The sequence below is a fragment of the Bubalus kerabau genome, chromosome 4, assembly GCF_029407905.1.
Source record: "Bubalus kerabau isolate K-KA32 ecotype Philippines breed swamp buffalo chromosome 4, PCC_UOA_SB_1v2, whole genome shotgun sequence".
NCBI lineage: Eukaryota > Metazoa > Chordata > Mammalia > Artiodactyla > Bovidae > Bubalus > Bubalus kerabau.
In genome coordinates this window covers 31,099,987-31,124,155 of record NC_073627.1, presented here as the reverse complement: position 1 = coordinate 31,124,155, position 24,169 = coordinate 31,099,987, and the positions used below count along the sequence as shown (strand labels likewise).

The 24,169-nt window shown below is 53.2% G+C and overlaps 1 protein-coding gene across 1 annotated transcript in view; it reads left to right on the top strand.

Moving 5' to 3' along the window:
* Positions 1-24,169, top strand: part of LRRC75A (leucine rich repeat containing 75A) — a 34,239-nt gene that overhangs the window by 5,366 nt on the left and 4,704 nt on the right. Inside the window, exon 2 of the mRNA XM_055576445.1 lies at positions 17,048-17,176. Within this exon, the coding sequence (XP_055432420.1) occupies positions 17,048-17,176 (129 nt within the window). The remainder of the gene's footprint in view (positions 1-17,047; positions 17,177-24,169) is intronic.

The window sequence follows — 24,169 nt, the reverse complement described above, 5'->3', positions numbered from 1 at the left end:
TGTCCTATCCACTCTCATTAGGAGAAACAGGGGTTGGGGTGGGGGCAGTGGTCAAAAATGGCAGGCTCCATCGCTGCCTCTGGAAGAGGTGGCTGTCCCTAATGAGCACAGTGACCTTGGCCAGCCAGGCAGGGGTGGGGGCTGGCCTTCACAGTGCCTGGCTCTCCTCCCCACCCCACTCGCTGGCCCAAGCGGCGCCCACGTGGCTCTCTGGGAGCATTTCCCAGCCTTCTTTTTTTTTTTTTTCAACTTTTATTAGCTCAGACTCCTGGCTGCTGCAGCCATATGGAGTTCTGCCGACGGCTGCTGTTCAGGCGATGTGGCATTTCGATGTTTCTAACTTCATCTTCACCAGTATAGACAAGGAGTCAGGCAGGAATAGAGAAGGGCAGTGTTCACCTGCAGGGTGGCCTCACGTCGGGCCTGAGGGCCGTGCCCCCAGCCACGGCTGCCCCCGCCCACGCTGTCCTCTGCATCCCAGCTTTTCTCAGCCTCTCCCGCTCCCCCTCCCACCGTCTCCTCTCTGTGTCTCTCCCTTTCCCTGGGTGAGAAGCAGACTTTGCATCTCTGTTGTTCAGATCATCTTGGTCAGCTTCCCAGGGCTGCCCCCACCCCCTAGCCTTCATGGCAGGAAGGCAGCCGGGGACCGTGAGAACAGGAAGGAGTGGGGGTCATTTTGTTGTCTAGTCTGGTAGGGGCCAGCGCCTTGAGTGGGGGAAGTTCTAGGGACATCCCTCCTGCCCGTGCCCTGCTTCCCGGTCCATAAAGCATTTTCTCCTGTTTATTTAGCTCTTTAAATAGTTCTATGAGATCGACAGGATCTCACTTAAAGTAAGAAATGGTAGGTTTTCTTTTTTTAAAAAAAACAGTGCATCATCATTGTTTTGAACAATGCTGCTTTTGAACTGTGGTGCTAAAGAAGTCTCTTGAGAGTCCCTTGGGCTGCAGGGAGGTCCATCCAGTCAATCCTATAGGACATCAACCCTGAATATTCATTGGAAGGACTGATGTTGAAGCTGAAACTCCAATACTTTGGCCACCTGATATGAAGAGCCAACCCATTGGAAAAGACCCTGATGCTGGGGAAGATTGAAGACAGGAAGAAAAGGGGAGGACAGAGGATGAGATGGTTGGATGGCATCATTGACTCAATGGACATGAGTTAGAGCAAACTCTGGGAGCTGGTGAAGGACAGGGAAGCCTGGAGTGCTGCAGTCCATGGGGTCACAAAGTCGGACACAACTGAGCAACTGAACGAGACAATTGTTCAAAAATGAGAAAATACAGATGAGCCAAAATAAGACCTCAAAGAAAAAAAAAAAAGACCTCGAAGAGATTTGTCTGTCGTACAGTCTGGCGTCTGCCCCTCCAGGTACTGCTCTAGGCCCCGGGAGGCAGGAGAAACAGGAGTAAAATTGTTCCCCCACCTCATGGACAGATTATGAGGATCAGGAAGCCAGCATGTGCTCAGCGGGGCCTCGTAAAAGGGCTCCAAGTTGTGGCAGCCTTCTCTGGGGACCGGGGGCCCTTGGCCCTGGTCCCAGCACAGACCCTAACTCACCAGCCCCTTTCCCTTCTCTGGCCTCAGTTTGCCCACCAGCACAGTGAGAGGCTATGTGGCTGAGGTAACCACTGAGGTTCCCGACCACCTCACAGCTTCTACCAGGCTCCTGTGGCCTCAGGATGGACCCGTTCATTCACACGTGAGCCAGAGTCCCTGTCATGCTCTGATGTCACTCCCTTGTCTCCAGTTTGTGCAAGAGCTAGGACTGATACCCACATATGGGCACAAACCTCTCCTCCCTCAGGGCTCCCAAGTGGACCAGCTCCCAGGTGGGGCTTTGTCTCACCTGCCCTGACAGTCCCTCCCAGTGGCCCTGGTACTCAGGCCTGAGCCTCTCCTGCCCACAACCCCTTCTCATGCCCTTGGCCCCCATCTGTCCCCCAGCAGATTCTCCAAGTGGCACTTTTTCTTTTATTTATTTACATTTCACTACACTGGGTCTTTGTTGCTGCATGGACTTTTCTCTGGATGCAGAGAATGGGGCTACTCTCTATTTGCAGCGCTTGGGCTTCTCGTTGCGGTGGCTACTCTCGTTGCAGAGCACGGGCTCTGGGGCACATGGGCTTCAGTAGTTGTAGCTCTGGGGCTCTAGGGCACAGGCTCAGTAGTTGTGGTGCACGGGCTTAGTTGCTCTGTGACATGTGGGATCTTCCCAAATCAGGAATCAAACCCACATCTCCTGCATTGGCAGGTGGATTCTTTACCACTGAGCCACCAGGGAAGACCTAACTGGTACTTTTTTCAGTGGCTTATTTGTTAAAATAAGATGTTGAGATGGTGGTGGCCAAGATGGATTAATATTGGAGAAAGAGGAGAGCAGAACCCAGCCTGAAGAGAGACTGGTCCCTGTAAGGGGCATGTTTCATGAGCTCACTGCCCCTCCATGGAGCGTGGCCACACCCCTGCTCCTGGCAGCCAAGGACTGGAGCTGTGAAGGCCATTCAGTGAAGAGTGCAGAGGGCCCAAGGAGGCCTCATCCCCTCAGTTGCCTCCAGGGAGACGTAAGGCTACCCCAGGCCCACACAGTGCCTTTGTGAGAAGTGGGAGACACCTGTCTGGTCAGCTGAGACACAGTCAAAGCTCGGCAAGTTCAACCCCACCCAGACACCCTTGTGCAGTGCACACCCTGCACAGCCGTACTTAGCCACCTTGGTGAAGGCATGCAGAAGTCCAGTCTTTATCAGCTGAAGCCTTTCTCCCATGTGGGCCTCGGGCACAGCCTTCCCATGTCACCTGAAGCAGGCAGCAGTGCAGTACCAGCCAGAATGGGATGATTGCTGCCTCTGAGCCGGACGATTGTCCCCCTCCTCCTCAATTGGGAAGCTGAAGCAATTGGGCACCTTCTTCCAGCCTAACACTCCTGCCTCTCCCAGTGGTGTCAAACAGAGTCAAAGACGCCCTCAGTGAGTCTGGAGTCAGGCCCCTAGGACTTAGGAGCGCAGGGACCTTCAAGACGCCTTCTTTGCTAAGCTCCCATCATCTCCAATCCCCCACCATGTCCTAGGGACCCAGGAATTCCCCTCCAGCTTCCCAGACTGTTTATATCCCTGTCTCTGTGGAAAAGGAAATGGCAACCTACTCCAGTATTCTTGTCTGGAGAATCCCCTGGACAGAGGAGCCTGGCGGGCTGCAGTCCATGGGGTCACAAAGAGTCAGACACAACTGAAGTGACTTAGCATGCACGCATTCTGGATGCTCCCGTTTCCTGTAAATAACCTCCATCCACCTCTCCAGATAAAAGAACTCCCTTCAGTTGAGGTTTCCTGGAATGAGCCTGTTTTCTGGACTTCCTGTCATTCCCAGTTGCAGACCTCATCCCCATTTTCTCCTGGAGTTGTGTTTTGGGGTAAAAACTCCCACGGGGTTTCCAAGCAGCTGCCAGCCTAGGAACCATCGGGAGGGGAAGGTTCTCGGAGATGGAAACAGACACGGAAGATTCCAAGTTACCCGTTGTGAGAATTCTCACGTCTCCAGAAATCGCCTGCTGGCTGAGAATAGGCCCGGTTAGGCACGGGGAGCTTGATAAAGGTATTTGTGCTGTGACGTGTCTCATTGGGAGGATGATCCATGAGCTAGGGCTCAGACGTGGGGGCACTCTGAGGGGCATGGGGCTCTGGGAGGTGGGGGAAGGCCTAGAATAGGAGAGCGGGCAGTGGGGTGGAATTAGAGAAACAGCTTTTGGAAGACTGGTGGCAGCTGGCCAGGAAACCCAGAGGAGCAGGGGCAGCTGGCTGGGGACGTGTGAGCAGGTGTGTCGCACTTGGGCCCTGCTCTGGAGGGAGTCTGGCTGCTGAGGAGAACCTGTCGCAGAACCCAGGGACCCTGGGATGGGAGAGAGCCTGAGACCCTGGCAGGAAGCTCTGGGCCTTCGTGGGCCTGTTGCTTGGGCCCTTTCACTCCACCCACCTCCACCTGCACCGCTGACCTCCCAGAGTCCCTGGAAAATGAGGACAAACTCTGTGACTCCCCGAGACGGGCAGAGCCGCTCCCTGCCCAGGGACACTGCCCTCGCCCTGCAGTCTCTGGGACTCACCGATACCTCTCGGTGCTGCTGGTTGTGGCCCCAGGTTCTTCCACTTGTGGGGCAGTGAGGCCCCAAGGAGGAGTGGGGTGGGGCAGAGTCTGCCGGCCAGAGCTCCTTCCCTGGTGCACTCCTGCCCTCCCCACTGCCCAGAGAAAAGGCCTTGGGGAAATGGGCAGGGCTCACCCTCAGCCAGGAGCCTGGGGGGCCTTTTCCTCCTCTCCCTGCACTTCCCCCCCAGCCACGCACCTGACTGTGAGCTGGATTCGAGCTGGACTTCCCATCCCGTGTGACTCATCTCTGCTCTTGGAGGCTGTGCCTGGGGCCTTGCCTCTGACCTAGAGATTGAAAGTGGTAAAGACCCTTTGGGTTCCCTGGTGGCCTAGTGGTTAGGACTTGGGGCCTTCACTGTGGGGGCCTGGGTTCAACCCCTGGTTGGGGAACCCCCTCACATGCCAAAATAAAAAATAAAAAAAGTAAAGTGGTAAAGACTCTCAGTGTGCGCGGGCGGTTGATTTTATGTGCCTTCTTGGTGAGGTCATGGTACCCAGTTTCTGGTGAGATGTGAGTCTAGATTTTACTGCAAAGGTATTTTTTAGATGATATTAGCATTAAATCAGGCTTTCCTGGTGGCTCAGATGGTAGAGAATCTGCCTGCAGTTTAGGAGACCCAGGTTGGATCGCTGGGTCGGGAAGATCCCCTGGAGAAGGGCATGGCTCCTCACTCCAGTATTCTTGCCTGGAGAATCCCGTGGACAGAGGAGCCTGGTGGGCTACAGTCCATGGGGTCACAGAGAGTAGGGCAAACTGAGTGACTAGCACACACGCAGCAGCAGCGTTAAATCAGTCAACCTTGAGTAAAGCAGGCGGCCTTCCACATGTGGGTGGGCCTTGTCCGACCGGTTGAAGACCTTGAGAGGAGAGGCTGGGGGTAGGGGTGCTGTGTTTAGACTGGGGAGGTGGCGGCAGCAGCTCTTCCTGGGGTCCCAGCCTGCCGTCCAGGTTTGATTTGCCAGATCCCATGGTCACTATTCCTTACACCTCCCTCCTCTCCCTCTCATCCACTCACACCCTATCCGTTCTGTTTCTCTGGACAACCTTGACTTACATATGTTCTCCAAGGGCTGGCAGCTGTGGGAGGTGGAGTAAGAAATTCCAGGGCCCACCTCACCCCCATCTCTGCCACTCGCTCACAACCCTCAGGTCCTTGACTTCTCACCCTGAGAAACAGGCTATTCCCATGAGATGTGTCCTGCTTGGAAAGCAGGTTGTCAGGGAGCCAGATAGAAGGAGCCTGGAAGTCACCCCCACCACCTCTTTGTCACCTACATTTCCCTCCACAATGGACCAAACCTTTCATTTAAAATGGACAACATTAACCACAAGAGAGACAAATGGGCTTAAGTGCGCTTCGGAAGGCTTCAGCGACAGATTATTTCCTAAGTAGAGATCTGGAGGATGCAGGATGGATGACAGAGTGCTAAGAATCCACGGAGTGTAGGAGCCGGTAGACCTCAGGGACCCGCTGGCCCCAGTCTTTCTGTAGAATCCCAGACCCACAAGATGCGGGGCTGGTTGGGACTGGAAAGGAAGATTGGGGAGTATAATAGTGGGAATGCCACCAACCTTTCAGAGTCACAAAGCACAGTAGCTGAAAGGTCCAATGGGGGGAATGCAGTGCTATTTGCTGAATTTCTTCTTTGAGTTCCAAACCCTGGTGATCCAGGCCTCTTCTGCTGTTCTCTCCCACTTTCTGGGAAGAAAGAGCTGGTGACAAGCTCACTTGTAGGTGGGGGTGCTGTCGTGCAGTGGGACAGGAGGGTGCCCAGGGCCACACTGACCTAGGGGCTAACTCAAGCCTGGGCCTGGGGGCTCCTATCATGCCCCAGCAGAGCCTGGGTGGACCCGTGACCACAGACGGCAGAGCAGACCCCCTCAGGCCTACTGGGCCTCCAGCTGATTTTATGATTTTCTGAAGAGAAAGCATCCTTTTGTTATTTATTTGTTGCTACTGCTGCTTCTTGGATTTTAATTGAATTACACTTGGCAGTGGTCAGACATGTGTTTTCCAGAGGCCTGCTTTGTGCAAAGGGTGTCTATTTTAAAGACTTCAAAGTTAAAACAAACAGCACGTAGCCATGAAGCCACCCTGCTGCGTCCTGGCGGGGAGAGCACACCCGCGGGCACTTGTCACGGTTGAGGAGGGGTGCCTGCCCACCTTCAGACCCCGCAGGGCCAGTGTTCATGGGAGCACAGGGGTCACCAGCCACCCCTGGGGGATGAGAACGGGCTCTGCGATGGGACCAGAGCCCATCCTTGCCCCTCAGCCAGGTGGGCCAGCAGGCAGGGGGCAGTGGTCACTAGGGCCTGCGGGGGGGCCTGCCAGCAGCGCCCGTGGGTATCTCCTGGGCTCCAGCTCCCTCCTGCACCCGGCAGGAGTGGGCTCGCCAGCAAGCAGGCCAGCACTGGCACGTTTCCTTCAAGGAGAGGCCAGGGCAGAGGTTGCTTTCGTGACTTTTGCTTTGCTGTTTGGTGTTTCCAAAGTCTGAGTGTGTGGGCGTGGGTGTGGGCACACTCAATGCCTCTTTCCCCGGGGATACAAGGACAAGGACAGCTGCCTGCCAACCGACTTCGGCCTCGTTGTTGTGTCCCTGGGAGGTTTACAGGGTCCTTGGGGCCTTTTTGTGCAGACACCACACGCTCCACACACACAGACATTAATATATACACACATACAAACTGCACACACATACACAAACACCCCATTTACATATACACACCCATCCATACACATATACACACATGTACATACACACTTGCCCTACACACATATATGTATACACACATATATATACACACACATACGCACAGTGCTCATGGGTGCTTGATTTTCTCACTTACGATTCAATATATTGAACTGAAAAACTTAAAGCCTACCATTTCCCTAACATTTTAAGTTTAATCTACAAATGCCATTATTCTGTTTATGAATCTAGTAGATTTCAGTGGTCACATTTAAGGGTAGGAGGCTTATAACTTCGTTAACTAAATTTATTTAGATATCTTAGTGTTCTTACAAATTTAATATGTCCAGTTTTCCTAAATTTGTAAATAGCCATCCTAAAAAACAGGACTTTCCCAAGGTCCTAAGCAGTTCTTAAAATGTAACATATTAAGCTTATAAATAGGATAGATATGAAGTTCTGTTAAACATTTCAAAACTGTCACAGACTTGGCCAAATCCTCCCTCGGCGGGCTGCTTAAAATCATAAGCCCAACCTCAGTTACTCACTCACCCCTTTCAAATTGGAACGCAGGTCTCATTTGTTAGGTTCTCTGACTTACCTGATTCTCTGTGTGTGGGCGCTAAGTCCGTTCAGTTGTGTCTTTGCGATCCCATGGACTGTAGCCACCAGGCTCCTCTGTCCATGGGGTTCTCCAGGCAAGAATACCGGAGTGGGTTGCCGTGCCCTCCCTGGGGGGATCTTCTGGACCCAGGGATTGAACCGGAGTCTCCTAAATCTCCTGCTTTGGCAGGCAGTTTCTTTGGGAAGCCCACTTGATCCTCTAAAAGGTTACACATGTGTGAGATGCCAGATTGACACATTTCTGAGATATCTGAGCTGCTTCACTCCCGTATGTCCTGGTAGATTCAACCCTGTCCGAGTTAAGGACACTGTCAAGGGAGCAGGGTAGCCACAGGCCCAGTGCCACCTCCAGGGGGTGGTCTCCAGGGTCCTCCAGTTTCCTCTTTCTGCAGTCCTCCACCTCCACCTCCCACCCTCAAACTCTTCCTCCTCCAACTCCCCATCCGGGTGGCTTCCTCTCTGGGTTGGGTTCTGTCTGTCGTTGCTCCTCTCACGGTCCTTCCCAGAGCTTTCCTCCCTCGAGGCCCCACCTCTTCAGCTTCCTCCTGGATGTCCTCCTGGACGGCGCACGCTGCACACCCTTGGCTCCAGGATCTTGCATCCAAGGCCACGCTAACGACTACTCCCAGGGAGCCAGAAGGGAGAGAGAGTCCTTAGAGAGCCCTTCCCTCCTGGTACAGAAATCCTGCCACCATTGAGCTAAGAGATCTCTCTGCTTCTTACATACCTCCAGGGCCTGTGAATTCACCACTTGGTTTTTTTTTTTTAGTTGTAGTAAAGCATAGATGACATAAAACTTCCTTTAACCAACGTTGAGGAGTACAGTTCAGTGACATTAAGCACATCCACATTGTTGTGCAACCATCCACGTCCAGAACTCTCTGTTTTCCCAAACTACAACTCTGTCCACATTAAACACCAACTCTGCACCACCTCCCCCAGCCCCTGGCACCCTCCATCCTACTTCCTGTTTCTATGGATTCAGCTCCTCTAGGGACCTCATATGAGTGGAATAATACAGTCTGAGCCCCTTCTGTGATTGGCTTACTTCATTTAGCATAATGTCCTCAAGGTTCATTCTGTTGGAGCATGTGTCAGAATGTTTTCTTCCTAATAATTTATTTAATTTTTTGTGGCTATGCTGGGGCTTTATTGCTGCACGTGGGCTTGTCTGTAGTTTCGAAGAGCAGGGACTACCCTATAGTTGCCGTGCTTCGGCTTCTTATTGCAGATGCTTCTCTTGTTGCAGAGCACGGGCTCTGTAGTTACGGCTCCCAGGCTTTAGAGCACAGACTCAATAGTTGTGGGGCACTGGCTTAGTTGCTCCACAGCATGTGGGATCTTCCCAGACCAGGGATCGAACCCAAGTCTCCCACACTGGTGAGCAGATTCTTTACCACAGAGCCACCAGGGATGCCCATTGATTTCTTTTACCACTTGTTTTTAAATATTCTTTCTCATATTGGGCTTGGAGCCATCTCAGGGAGCATCTCTGACCAGCCCAGTCCCGCCTCTGGGAGCAGACAGCAAGGGAGAGTGTGTTGGGGTACATTCATCCAGAGAGGACCAAGGACTGGTGAAAACAGCAGGACATTTTTGCCGGTGATGCTCCCAGGTGCCTGCAGCTGTGCTCCTGCCTGAGGTCAGCAGCAGTCAGAGGAGAAAAGGGCTCCAGCCCACTTGGCCTGACCTTTTCTTTTCACCCAGGTGCATCACTGAGAAACATGTCACCTCCGTTTCCATCTGTTGTCTCCCAGGACTGCTAATTTGGTGACTTGTTATTGTCTAGTTGCATCTGACTCTTTGCAACCCCGTGGACTGTAGCCCACCAGGCTCCTCTGTCCATGGGATTATCCCTGGAAGAATACTGGAGTAGGTTGCCATTTCCAACTCCAGGGTATCTTCCTGACCCAGGGATCAGACCCAGGGATCAAACCCATGTCTTCCTGAATTGGCAGGTGAGTTCTTTACCACTGAGCCATCAAGAGAAACTCTTTGGTGACTTAGAACAACAGAAACTTATTCTCTCACAGTTCTGGAGACCAAAAGTCTCAAGTCAAGCCCAGTCTCCCCTGAGGCTGACGGTTGTAGCTGCATCACTTCAGTCTCTGCCTCCATGTTCCTGTCCCCTTCTCCCCTGTATCTGTCTCTTATCAGATACCTGTTGTTGGGTTCAGGGCCCACCTGGATAAGCCAGGATGGTCTCATCTTGAGGACTTTAAGGTAATCAATCTGCAAAGACCCTTTTTCCAAATGAGACATCATTCACACATTCCAGGGACTAAAAGTGTGGACTTGTCTTTCAGGGGCTACCGTTTAACTGGTGCATCCATTTTGGTTTCTCGCACTCTGTGTGTGCTTGGCCCCAGGTGTCTCCTCCATTCCCATCGGCATTTTAAGACTCTGCCCACCTTCCTTTTGTATTGTTCTCATGGCAAGAATACTGGGGTGGTTTGCTGTTCCTCCTCCAATACTTTGGCCACTGATGTGAAGAGCCGACTCACTGGAAAAGACCCTGATGCTGGGAAAGATTGAGGACAGGAGGAGAAGGGGGCGACAGAGGACGGTTGGATGGCATCACCAACCCTATGGACATGAATTTGAGCAAACTCCGGGAGATAGCAAAGGACAGGGAAGCCTGGCGTGCTGCAGTCCACGGGGTCACAAAGAGTCAGACACGACTGAGCGACTGAACAACAACAGCCACCTTCCTTGGAGGCCGTTGTCTTCATTCAGCGAGCAGCTGCCTAGTGTCTGCACGGGGTCCCTGCCCGTGGAGATCCTCTAGCTTCTTCTTCTGGTGGGTACCCGACAGTTCCAGTCCCTCTCCTGGGAATCCTCAAGGCAGCTAGAATGTCAAGGGGGAGGGGACACAGAGCTGGCACCCAGGCGAGGCCAGTACCCAGTCTGTGTCCTTCCCCAGAGGAGTGACCTCTGATGCACTGGGCCCAGGAGGAGACCGGCAGCCTGCCGGCTCCCTGCTTGCCCTCTGGACTAATTACTGTCCTCAGGAGGACCCTGTTTGCTCACAGCCTCATTACCCACCCTGAGCACGAGAGCACGAGCACACAGGCTCCGGCGGCTCCAGTGCCAGCTGTCCGCTTTTGCTGGTTAATATGCGGACCCGGCCGTCCGCTCCCTCCCCAGACTGTGTTACTGCAGAAGCCGCAGCTTCATGCCTGGAAGAGAGAGACAGAAACAAGCTCGCTTCCTGCGGGGCCTCCCTCCTGGGAACAGGCTTGAAACCTGGAACTTAAAAGGGAAGGGGGTGGTTGTGGTTTAAAATAGCGTGTGCGTGGCAGCCTCCTGTGTGGCTTCCCCCAGCTTTCCCCTAAAATACCTGAGGAGACACGCCAAAAAAAGATGAAAATTCCTGAAAACAGAGACAGGTGGGCAGCCTGGGAGGATCTCCCTCTTGCTCTGTTGAGACAGACGGAGCCACCCGGCTCCCCCAGGAAGCCGAGGTCTCCTGGGGGAAAGGGAGCCCTTCTCCGTAATCTGAGGAAGTCAGGCGGCCACCCTTCCCCTTGAGACGGACGGTTTGGGGGTCGACACAGCACTGCTGGAGTCCTCCCCTGCCTGCACCTTCCCTGTGCTTCTCTGGGTGTATTCAGAGAAAGTGGCCCTCAGACGCCGCCTCCAACAGGCAGGCAGAAGAGGAAACCCGAGAGCCGTGGCCACCGGAAGTCCACTGTGGCCCCTGGGCTCGGCCAGGGACAGGGAGGTCCTGGGATACTGACCACATAGTGGCTTTCCGCAGACCTCATTTTTGAAGTATGGGAGACCCAGTCCATGGTGATGGGCAAAGACACCCCTCCCCAAGGTCAGAGTTGCATTGGCTCAGTGTCCCGAATGTGGCCTCCGGCCAAGCTGGCCTCCTTACAAACCAAAACCTGAGAGGTGGACTCAGCTCTTCCCCCAGGAAGGCAGCCGTGGAACAAGGTCAGAAGTTCGGCGTGTGGGTGTGGTTCACCACAACGAACAGTTATCCCACGCAGGTTGGGTGTCCTACAGTTCAACTCAGTTCTGACACTCGCCCAGCGAGAGTGTCCGACCCTGCAGATAAGGGCTCGGTCCCACAGGACAGCCCCCACTGCAGACTCTAGTCACAGGTCCAGGTGGTCAACTGTGCATCTGACCACCCAGCTCTCGGCTGTAGGTTCCCACAACCCTCTCCTCAAGTCAGATGAATTCACTTCAGTGGTTCACAGAGCTCAGGAAAACATTCTACTCACAAGTTTAACACAGTGGATGTAACTCAGGAGCTGCTCGACAGGAGAGAGGCACAGACCCAGCTGTGGGGAGGGACAGGACCTTCCACACCCCCCTGGTGTCCACTCTCCACACCTCCCGTGCTCACAGACCCAGAAGCTCTCCGGACGCTGCACTGTGGAGATTTTCCCGAGGCTTCATCAGTCAGCGTGACTGATGACCTCACTGGCCACTGGTGACTGACTCTCTTCATCCCCCGTACCCTCCCTGGAGGTCAGGGGCTGGACTGAAATTCCCAACCTCTAATGACAAGAGCTTCCCTCGTGGCTCAGATGGTAAAAGCATCTGCTTGCAATGCGGGAGACCCGGGTTCGATTCCTGGGTGGGGAAGATCCCCTGGAGAAGGAAATGGCAACCCATTCCAGTACTGTTGCCTGGAACATTCCGTGGATGGAGGAGCCTCGTAGGCTACAGTCCATGGGGTTGTAAAGAGCTGGACACGACTGAGCGACTTCACTTTCACTAATGACAAGATTGGTTCCCCTGACTACCAGCCCCATTTCCAGATGACCAAGGGACTTTCCAAAAGTCACCTTGTTAACAAAAAGCATTTTAAAATGTCATCTCATAACAAAAGGCACCTTTGTCTCTCTCATCATTTAGGAAATTCTGAGGGTTTAGGAGCTCCGTGCCAGAAAGCCCAAGTATGTATGTATTGTAAATCACAGCATCACACTAGACTTGATAGGTGGGGGGATCTCACTAGATCGCCCCCACTTCAAGGGTGAACAAGTGGGGAAAAAATCCTGTGCATCAGGGAAATGTGTGGAGGCCGGACCCTGACTCTGTAATGATCTATGGCAGGTTCCGGAGGAAATGAACTTTGTGAAAAAAGCACAGAATGTCACGAAAAGAGGCCAAGCTGAGATGGAAAGAAAACAACAGGGCAAGATGAAAAGGGAGATTAACAAGGAAAATAAGAATTGCAAGGATTCAGAATGCTAGCTGGCACACAGTCCTAACTAGGGCAGTGGGAATGGGATTGATGCTGCAGGACACGAGGTCAGTGACTGAGGCAAACGTGGGCCCTCCACGGCGGTGGGTACAACACGGGAAGAGAGAAAGTCCAGAGATACTCAGAGCGCGGCTTTCCTGATGAGGAGACAGGCTCCGAAAAGTCCATGTCTGTAGATGGAAAGACCCCGACATGGAAGGAGAATTTAAAGAAAATACCCACAGCTAGAAATACCCATGGTGAGAAAAATTGTAATAACCAGGTGGGACAGGCAGGAAAAATAATTGCCACATAAATTTGCCCCCTTCTTCTCCCTCATTTCCCAGGAAGGTGTCTGTGTTTGCCCCCTTGCGTTTAGGACCTTTTTTAAAAAGTTGTTGTCGTTGCTGTTTAGTCACCCAGTCATGCCCAACTCTTTGCAACCCCATGAACTTAGCCTGCCAGGTTCCTCTGTCCATGGAATTTCCCAGGCAAGAATACCGGACTGGGTTGCCATTTCCTTCTTCAGAGGATCTTCCTGACCCAGGGATAAAACTGGAGTCTCCTGCACTGGCAGGCAGATTCTTTACTGCTGAGCCACCAGGGAAGCCCATTTAAAAAAAAAAAATGCACATCACATAAATTTACCATCTTAACCATTTTTATGCTTCAGTATCATTAAGCTCATTCATATCGTTGTGCAACCATCACACTATTGTTTCCAGAACTCTTCATCTTGCAAACTGAAATTCAATCCCCTGAAACAGCAATTCCCCGGAAGCCCTTGGCCCCCACCATTCTATGCATCTATGAATGCATAGACTCTGCGTCTATGAATGTGACTGCTTCATATGTGTGGAACCCTCACACATATGTGTGACTGATTTCTTTTAGCATAAAGTCCTCAAGGATCAGCCACAGTGTAGCATATGTCATATTTTGTTCCTTTGTATGTCTGAAGAACATTCCATCACAGACATATCCCACGTTTTTATGCATGTGCCTGTGGAAGTTGATGGGCGCTTGGGTTGTTTCCACCCTTTGACCATGGTGAATTGTACTGTCTCCTAGGGTACCCCTGTTTCCATCCCTGCAGTTCCCCAAGTGTTTTTGGCATTAAGAGCCCTATTTATACTTTCTATCTCTTTTTTAAATTGAGATATAACTGTCATATAACAATTTTAAGGCATATACTGTATTGATCTGATACATTCATAATGGTATGGTTACCATTGTAGCATTAGCCAACACCCCTGTTTTTGTCCCATAAATAACATTTCTTCTAGTGTTGGTAACACTTAAGGTCTTATCTCTTAGCAAGCTTGATGTTTATACTTCTGGTGTCTTTCATGGCTGACCTGTGTGCATTTCTTTAACAGTGTACTGTGGACTTACTTGTCTTCTCGTTGCAAGTACGAACCTTCAACATCATCTCCCATTCCCCCACCCCCAGCCCCGGCACACTGTGTTTTTCAGAGTTCAGTTCTTTTTAGATCCACATTTAAGTGCAATCATGCAGTATTTGTCTTTGTCTTTGCCTTATCTCACTGAGCATGATGTTCTCAAGGTCCATCCACATTGTTGCAAATGGCAGGATTTCCTTCTTTCTTGTGGATGAATAGTATTCCATTGTATATATAGACCACATCTGCCATATCCAGTCATCCATTGATGGGCATTTAGATTGTTTCTGACTTGGCTGTCATGAGTAACTTCTCGGTGAACATGGACGTGCAGACATCTCCTTGGTAGTATGTTTTCGTCTCCTTTAGATGTACACCCAGAAGTGTGACTGTTGGGTTGTATGGTAGTTCTGTTTTTAATGTTGTTTATTTATTTTTGGCCACACGTGTGGCTTACAGGATCTTAGTTCCCTGACCAGCGCTTGAACCTGAGCCCACGGCAGTTAAAGCACCGAGTCCTAACCAGTGGACTCCCGGGGAATTCTCTACTTTTAATTTCCTGAGGAATCTTTACACTCTTAAAATTATGGAGGGCCTCAAAGAGGTTTTTTGTGTATGGGTCATATCTAATAAAGGCTGTCTACCTAGAAGAAATCAAAACAAACATTTTAAATATTTATTTATTCACTCATTTAAAATTAATAAGCTCAGGACTTCCCTGGTGGTCCAGTGGCTAGGACTTCTCCTTCCAGTGCAGGGGGTGTGGGTTCCACCTCCTCTGGTTGGGGCGCTGGGATCCCACGTGCCTCATGGCCAGGAAACCAAAACCCGAAACAGAAGAAATATTGTAATAAATTCAATAAAGACTTTTAAAATGGTCCACATTAAAAAAAAAAAATCTTAAAAAAAAAAAGACTTTGATGTTTCTAGGCCCAGAAGAAATTCTTTTAAAAAAAATAAATAAAAATAAAGTTAATAAGCTTGCATGTGGAAGAAGTAAATTTTTGTGAAAATATATTTTCCAAAAGAAAAAATACAGTGAAGAGAGCCATATTGTTTCATGGCGTTGTGAATCTCTCTCGTGTGTGGCCGGCTTGGAAGACAGCTGAACCCTCATACCTGCTGCTCTGTGTTTAATCTCTTGCAGTAGGCTGTTTTGGTTGAAGTCGACAGAGAAAATTTTATCGTGCCGATTTGGAAAAGAGGACCTCACAGAACCCTGAAAGGGTCTTGAGGGTCACCCCTCATGCTTTGAGAAACGCTGTGTGAATCTCTGGTTGCTTTTTGGAAAGCCATACCCCTCACCTTTCCCGCTGGAGTGAGCCCCCAAACCTGGTGTTTCAAGCTCAGGTGGGGGCCCCACCTCTTCGAGATGGCACATGCTGGCCATTGACCCACTTGGTCCCAGGCCAGGGACACTCTCCGTGCCAAGCTGCCCACAGCGGTGACTCTGGGGTACCTGCTGATGTGTCCAGGGTTCCTGATGAGGAACTTCACATGCACAGGTCCTAAAGATGGCGCCATTTAGACCCATAATGAGGAAGCCAGGATTCTCCTCACTGCCTGGTATTTGCAAGGCAGACCAGCCCCTCCCAGGCCAAAGCTATGCCCAGGGCAGCCTGGAGGAGCCGCATGTGGATGTGATTCTTGCGCCCCCCATACCCTACCCCCACATGCAGCCAGAGCAGAGCGTCAAGGTCCCTGGTGGGCAGGGTCAGTAGGACTGTCAGTGTGGTCATGACACATTTGTCTCCAGTACACTGGCGTGGTGGGGGACATGGAGAGGACACCAGGGATGCTGGAAGTGGCCCAGGGTCCTCGGGAAGTGTGAGGTGCTCTGAAGTAGCGCAGGCACCCCATGGACCTAGGTGGGGTCGAAAATGTAGTGTTAGTTGCTCAGTCGTGTTGGACTCTTTGCGACCCATGGACTGTGTAGCCCACCAGGCTCCTCTGTCCATGGAGTTCTCCAGGCAAGAATACTGGAGTTGGCGGCTATTTCCTCCTCCAGGAGGTGGGGTTGAAGTAAAGAAATAAAGCAATAAAAGCGCACCAGCCCCGTCTGGTCTTTCCATGTTGCAGCTTCTCATAACCCCGCGCCCTGGGACCTCGGGAGCCCCACCCCAGCTGGAATTCACAGGGCGGGGTGGCCGTGACTCACTTACCCAGAGCGCGTGATCAGGGCCACGTCTGCCTTCCTGGGGAGACCCCCTCCCCACCCCCTTCCTTCCTTCCACCCTCGGCCCCCTCCCCAGCAACAGTTTCATGACTCCAGATAAGAGCTGCCCAGAGAGACGGAGACACTGTCAGCAGGCTGGGAGGGGTCCAGACTGACAGAGAGGATGGGGACATGGCCCTGGGGGCGGGGGGCCTCTGGGAAAGGACAACTTACATCCTCCCACACCTGCCCTGGCGTCCTGGGTGAGTAGATCGGGTCTTCTTGGTCCTTCCAGGATGGGATGACTTCTACTGGCCTGGAGAGGACGGGGGTGGGAAGACAGGGTAGGGCTGGTAGGAACCCAAGAAACCCAAGCAGCCATCCGGTCCAGGTTTTTCAGACTTTGGCATTAGAACTGCCTTAAAAAAACAAAAAACACACAAAAAAACTGAAGGACAGCGAGCAGAGCAGCTCTGCTGAGAACTAGGCCCAAAGACTTGCTGACCCTTGGCCTCCCTCTTGTCTTATCAGCCCCAAGACCTTGGAACACAGTTTGGTAACTGCTGGCATAGTCCATCTGCCCATTTCACAGGTGGGGAAACAGACCCCAAGAGGGAAGAGGTCTCTCATCCACATATGAACAGTCTGAATTCCAATTCCTACCTTCCCAGCCTCGCCTGCCACACAGAGTGAAAATGCGCTCAGTTGTGTCTCTTTGCAACCCCAGGGACTGTAACCCACCTCCACAGGCTGCCCCGGGTGTGCTGGGTGGGGCTCCAGGGCAGGGCAGGGGGGCCTCACTGATCTCTGGCCATCCTCCCCTCTTGCAGGACCTAGGCATGGAATCGACCTCGCTGGACGACGTCCTGTACCGCTACGCCAGCTTCAGGAACCTGGTGGACCCCATCACGCATGACCTCATCATCAGCCTGGCCCGCTACATCCACTGCCCCAAGCCGGTAGGGCAGCCGTGGTCTGAGCCAGCCAGGTCTGGGGTGTGAGGCGAGCGCCTTCCTGGGCAGAACAGCCCGGTGCCTGGGGTGGGGGGCTGGTCAATGCTGCCCAGGCCCCTCATGCAGGCACCTGAGGCCCAGCATCCATAGTAAAGGCTACACGCCTGCACTCTCAGTACTGGCTTTGTTCGGCCCACCAGGTGCATCAAATCTGGATTCATTGCCAACGTTTAAAAGTATTTCACACAATCCCCATATTGGCTGCCCTTGGAAAATGGGGTCTAAGGCCTGGAGCTGAGTAGCCGCCCCTGTTGTCTGGGGCCAGGGCTGCCATGTACAGCTGCATAGTTTGCATCCTGCACAGAGACACGTGCACAGAGCAGGCGGGGCGGGAGGAGACAGCTCAGTCCAAGCCCTCTCTCTGCCCACCAGCCATGGCACAGGGGCAGGACCACGTCCACCGAGAGGTGAGCTCTGTCTAGTTTGCACAAAGGTGCTGTGTGAGGGTAGCCACGGCCCTGCCCGCCGTTCAGTTCACCACACTCCCCACCACATCCACTGGTCTTCCTCTCTGGACCGAGTGTCGTTTTACATGCACCCGCTTCACTCAGGTCCACTTCCTGCCTGGCTCCGCGGCTCTCCAGGCTCTGTGGGCGCTGCCCAGCCCCTCAGGGTGGGAGATCCATTCCCCTTCCCGCTGGCTCCACAGTCCAGGCCGGGACCTGGGCAGGGAGGGGACAGCCACAGCAGGGAAGCTGCCCACTTGGGCTTTCCTCTCTGTTTGGTGTCTTTTCTCCCATCCCTCAATTTCCAGCAGTTTGTAAAAAACATGCTTCCTTGTAGCAGGAGGAAGGAGCAGGAAGCCAGGGCAGGGTGGAGGAGTCCTGGGACGGGCCCCACTTTAGGGTAGAACCAAGATCAGAGCAAGAGGTGGTTCCCAGGTCCACCCTGCACCTGGCCTGGGTTCCCAGGGGCTGAACCTTGCTCCAGGGCGGCACCCCCATCTGGAGCTCTGTCTAGGGCCTTTTCTCTGGCTTCCAGAGTGTCTGGTGCCAAGACTTCTAGGTGGAGGGCTAGACGAGGAGGGCTGGGGGTCCGTTGGGGCAGGTGTGGGGTGGGTTGGTAGCGGGTGGCTGCCACAAAGCTGGCAGGTGTTGGTTGTCCAGGCAGGGGCACAGCAGAGAAGGGTCGGGCACAAAGTCGGAAACAGTGGACCCTGGGCGATTTGGACGGGGCACCCGTGTTGTCCACCTGTCAGCACGTCCCGGCAGTCCTAGTTCTCTAATGTGTCGGGGCCGTGTCCAAGGCCCTCCTCCTCAGGCTGCTGGAAGAGCCTCCAGCTGGACTCTGGGCTCCGCTCCTGACTCTGGGCTCCGCTCCTGGCTCCGTGCCTCTCTGCCCTTCTGTGCAGAGGTAAACTGCATCACCAGGAACCTCCTGAAAAGCCTTCTGTGCGGTGCTGTGATTTAAGGAACTCGCCGATCCCTCCTCTGGACCCGCCTGAATCTCCCCTCCCATCACTCCCACTCCGCTCCAGCCCCCACGCTCCTCTCTTCCTGCGGCATCCAGAGTCTCTCCAACCTTCGGGACTCTGCTGCCTCCTGCCCCAGCTCTCCTCTCCTCCTTTCAGACTCAGCCTAAGCATTGCCTCTCAGAGGCCTTCTTTGCCCAGCCTCCCTTCAGTAGGTCCCTGATCAGCATCTACCTCACGCCCCGTTTATTTTCTCATTCCACTCACTGGCCTCGGAAATTATCTTGCTTACGTGTTTGTTGGCTTAGTGGCTGCTCTGCCCACTAAAATATAAACTCCGGAGGGGCAAGAGAGGATGTCCGCCTGTTCACAATCATCCTGCTCCTGGCACAAGCAGGTGACACATTCCACTGTGCATTAGAGGATGAGATGGGTGGATGGCATCATTGACTCAATGGACACGAGTTTGAGCAAGCTCCAGGAGATGGTGAAGGACTGGGAAGCCTGGCACGCTGCAGTCCATGGGGTCGCAAAGAGGGATTTGATTTAGTGACTGAATAGCAACAATAAGGGATTATTTCCAGGGTTGTGGGCAGGAAGAAGGGAATGGACCATGGACCAGGGCCACTGAGACACCAGAGACCAGCAGCAGGAAGTCGTTACTGAGGAAGGGCTGTGGGCAGAGCTGTATTGCCGGAGCTGGGAGGAGAACGCCTCTCCCAAAATCGCCCTGTATCCTCCTTTTTTTCTCTTTCTTTGTTTCATTCTTTATACTTTATTGTGTTTTCTGTTGCTGCATAACAAATCATCCTAAAATGTGGTGGCTTAAAACAATGGACTTACATTGTTTTACCATCTCTATAGGTGGGAGATTCAGGAACAGCGGCAGCTCGGGGTCTAGCTGGGGGCTCGGGACACTGGCCCAGGCTGCAAGTGTCTGGAGGCTGGAAGGGGACTGACGGGATGGCGCGCCCCCCATGGCTAATGGCGGGAGGCCTCAGCTTTCTGCCCACGGCCCGTCCACTGCTTGAGCTCCCTCATGTCAGGGCAGCTGGCTTATCCCAGAGCGGGTGATGCCTGAGAGCAAGGGAGCAGCACACTGTCTTCTGAGCCAGCCTCAGACGTCACATGCCGTCACTGCCATAGTGGATCGTCCCATCAGCTCTGACGCGGGTGGAAGGAGGCTGTACACGCCCAGGAGTCCGGCATCTGTGGGGCCCTCTTGGAGGTTGACTGAAGCAGGGCAGGAACAAGAAGAGTTAATCCCAGGCCTTTCTCTCCTGCCCTCTGACCTCCCTCCCATTAGCTGATCACACTGGCAGTCAGGAGCAAGAGGGCCAGTGATGCGGTCTGTCCGTAAGAGCTCAGCCTGTCCAGCACAGAGAACAGAGAGTGGATGGGGGGAGGAGTAGACAGAAAGCCCAGCACAGTCTCGGTGTCTGGAGCAGCGTCCAGCACACAGTAGGCAGGGCAGCCGTGTTTGATGAATGAATGAGGAAGCCTTGGGTGCAGAGTGGTGGAAGGCTCTGCTTGTTATGCCCTGGGGTCAGGGGTGAAGACAGCAGATGGCATCGGAAGGGGCCTGACCCCGCCTGGAGGGGCCTGCAGGTCTGCCGTGGGCCTCTCCCCTGACAGGTCAGTGAACCCCTCAAGCAGGGTCTTCTCTGGGGCCTCCGGTCAGCAGCACTGGGCAGGTGCCCGGTCACCCCAACTTGTGCCACACCCCTCCCCCTCCTTCCTTTTCCACCGGTGGGAGGAAAGCCTAGAGAGCAGATTCTGCAACCTGCCTGCCACAACCCTCTGCTGTGGGTTAAGACTCTGTTGCAAGTAACAGAAGCCCATGCAGGCTGCCTCAAGCCAGGAAGAGGGCTTATCCTTCCAATACTGAGGGGGCTCGTGGGGCCCAGCAGCAGCACAAGCTGGGAAGAGGCCCTGGGACCCCAACCAGCACAGACACCTGCCCCCCACCTCTGCTCCTGCCCCCCTCCCCACCCCCTCTCCCCATGTCTCAGGGTTGCCTGGGGCTCCCGAGTTGACTTGTCAGGGTTGAGCCCCCGAGGAGTCTTGTCTAAAGTCAGGATTCCAGGGCCCCCTTCTGGACCGTCAGCGGTGGCTTGGGAGTGGGGTCTGGTCCCACAGAGGGGCTGCTGGGCCTCACGGCTTTCAAAGTAAGAGGACACAGGCCAGCATCCTCCTTCTTCCTTGCCTCCCCGCTTCCTTCCTCCTCCTCCACCGCCAGGCCAGTCCTGCTTAGCTGTTCCTGCAGGCAGAGGCCTGGAGTGGGAAAACAAGTGAGCTTGCTTTGGGCTTTCCTAGTTGCAAAGGATAGAACCACCCTGGACTCACTTTGGAGAAAGATTCATTACCTGAGGGCAGAGTAGAGCCCAGCCTCAGAGTGACTGCGGGGTTTGCGTCCTGATGCCTGCCTTCACCTCGCCTGGACAGCCATCCCCTCGACTTCTTGTTTCCGCATTTGTCAAGCCGGATTACAGGGGCACCCATCTCATGCGATGACTGTGATTACAGGATTGGGACGAAGGAGAAGCCAGAGGCAGTGCCCAGTGTCTAGTAGATAATATAAGTCACTGAATCTTAGTTCAGACAAGCGGAGGCGCTCTCACCCCTGACGACTCCGGCTCACGTTTGGCCTCAGGCCCCGTGCAAATTGACCACCTCTCCGGTCCCTGTTTAGTAAACAGGAGCACAGGCCCAGCTTGGAGGCCTCGCCCTGTGCGCGGCTGCGCCCTGGTGGCGATGCCGGCGCACTGCGGCGGCTGCTTTGCCGCCTCTTTTTCTGTTTCTTTGCCAACAAAGGTCCGTCTAGTTAAAGCTACGGTTTTTCCAGTAGTCATAGATGGATGTGAGAGTTGGGCTATAAAGAAAGCTGAGCGCCGAAGAATTGATGCTTTTGAACTGTGGTGTTGGAGAAGACTCTTGAGAGTCCCTTCGACTGGAAGGAGATCAAACCAGTCAATCCTAAAGGAAATCAGTCCTGAACATTCATTGGAAGGACCGATGCTGAAGCTGAAATGCCAATACTTTGGCCACCTGATGCGAAGAACTGATTCATTGGAAAAGACCCTGATGTTAGGAAAGATTGAAGGCAGGAGGAGAAGGGGACGACAGAGGATGAGATGGTTGGATGGCATCACCGATTCAATGGACATGAGTTTGAGCAAGCTCCGGGAGTTGGTGATGGTCAGGGCAGCCTGGCGTGCTGCAGTCCATGAGGTTGCAAAGAATCAGACAAGACTGAGCGACAGAACTGAACTTTCTGTTTCTTCCTTCTGGCCAAGAGGTTTGAGGGACGGTCTGTGGCTCCCAAATTTTGGAACCCCTGAGAAGTGGTCAGAGGATAAGGTTAGGGCTAGGAGCTCGTTTCTCAGTTTTGAAATAGCCCAGGTGGTCCCGGGGGTGATCCTGGGCAGACTACCACATCCCACCCCACTGGTCCACCTGGCAGCACAGGGGAAATCTCGGCTGAGGTCGGGGGGGGGGAGGCGTTAAAAGTCCCAGTGCCAACCCATCACTGGGGATGGCCCAGGCAGCTGTGTTCTCTAAAGCTCTGGGTGATCCTGATGTGCAAGGGTCCTAGGGACAAGGAACTTCCTGGTGATCCAGTGGCTAAGACTCCGTGCTCCCAATGCAGGGGGCCTGGGTTTGATCCTGATCAAAGAACTAGATTCTGCATGCCACAACTTAAGATCCCACATGCTACATCAAAAGTCGAAAATCCCATATGCTGTAACTAAGACCCAGAGCAGCCAAATAAATAAAGAATTGTGAAAGGATCCCACATGCAGACCCTTGGCTTAGATGCGCCACCCTCCCTTCTCCCTTTGGCCTAGAAGTTGGCCTTCACCCGGGCCAGCACTATGACCACCATCCCTGAGCCTGTGCTGGCCAGCACCTCCTCACTGGAGTCTCCAGTGGGGTGTCTGAGCCCACCAGCCCGTTCTTCTTGGTGCCCAGGGCTCTGCTTACTCCTGCTTCTCTGGCGAGCCTTCTCCGTTATTTCATGTCCCCTGGGCCCTCCCTCTGCCTCTTTGATATTTGACTGATCCCCCTGTCTGCCTGCTCTGCTCATTCCTTGGCCAGGGGTTTAATCAGATGCTGGTGATTGTGTCCAGGCCAGACCTGTCCTCACCCCCAGCCCATAAATCCAATCACATCCCTCAGCTAGAGGCCCCATAAGTGAGATAAGTTGCTCAGTCGTGTCCACTCTTTGCGACCCCATGGACTGTAGCCCACCAGGCTTCTCCATCCATGGGGTTCTCCAGGCAAGAATACTGGAGTGGGTTGCAACTTCCTTCTCCAGGGGATCTTCCCGACCCAGGGATCGAACCCAGGTCTCCTGCATTAGAGGCAGACACTTTAACTCCATATGGCCCCATGTGAGCTGGTTGCTCCTCCATCCTACTTAACCCTTTACAGATGAGGATCAGAAGCACAGAGAGGTCAAGTGATGTGCCCAAGGTCACACAGGTGACAATGCAAGGATTTGAATCCACACAGTTTGGATCAAGTCTATACTCTTAACTACTCAATACGGTAGATCCCACATTATCCTCGGGGAATATGTTCCAAGACCTTCGTGTGTGTCTGCTAAGTCGCTTCAGTTGTGTCCAACTCTGCAACCCTATGGACTGTAGCCTGCCAGGCTCCTCTGTCCTGGGATTCTCTAGGCAAGAATGTTGGAGAGGGTTACCATGCCTCCTCCAGGGGATCTTCCCAACCCACGGCTCCAACCTGAGTCTCTTACAGTCTCTTGCATTGCAGGCAGATTCTTTTCCACTAGTGCCACCTGGAGGCACTCCAAGACCTCCAGGGGATGCCTGAAACAGATGGTACCAAACTGCATAAAACTGTTTTCTATACTAATGGTATAGGTAATATATACAATGTGGGTTACACCACACAAAGGAATGATTTATGTCCCCAACAGGACGGAACGGGGCAACATGAGAGTTCATCACGCTTCTCAGGACAGTGCAGTTTTAGACTTATGAGTTATTTCGGGAATTTTCCACTTAATATTTTCAGACCAAGGTTGACCACGAGTAACGAAAACCTCGGAAAGCCAAACGTCAGATGAAGGGGGAGAGCTGTGTGCTGCCTCTTGCTGGCAGAGTAATGACAATGGTAATAATCAAGCTGGTCTTCACCGAGCACCCACTGTGTCAGGTGCCCCACTGGGCACTGGCCACTGTAATGTTTGACCTACCACATCACGTTGCCATCTGCAAGTGGGTTTGCATCCACACTTGGCACTTCGTGGCCTTGGTCCTGGGCCCTGGACCGTCTGGTGAGCGCACAGGCTGTGGGCCACTCAGTCTCTCAGGCCGGAGACTCTCTGTTGAACTGACTTCCCTTGGACAGAGCAGGAGTCTCTAAAATCTGCCCTCTGCGTCCTCTAACCTGGCGTATTTGTTTGCTGGGGCTACCGCGACAAAAATAGCACTTAAACAGCCCAAATGTGTTTCCTCACAGACCTGGAGGCTGGAAGTCCAAGATCAAGACATTAACAG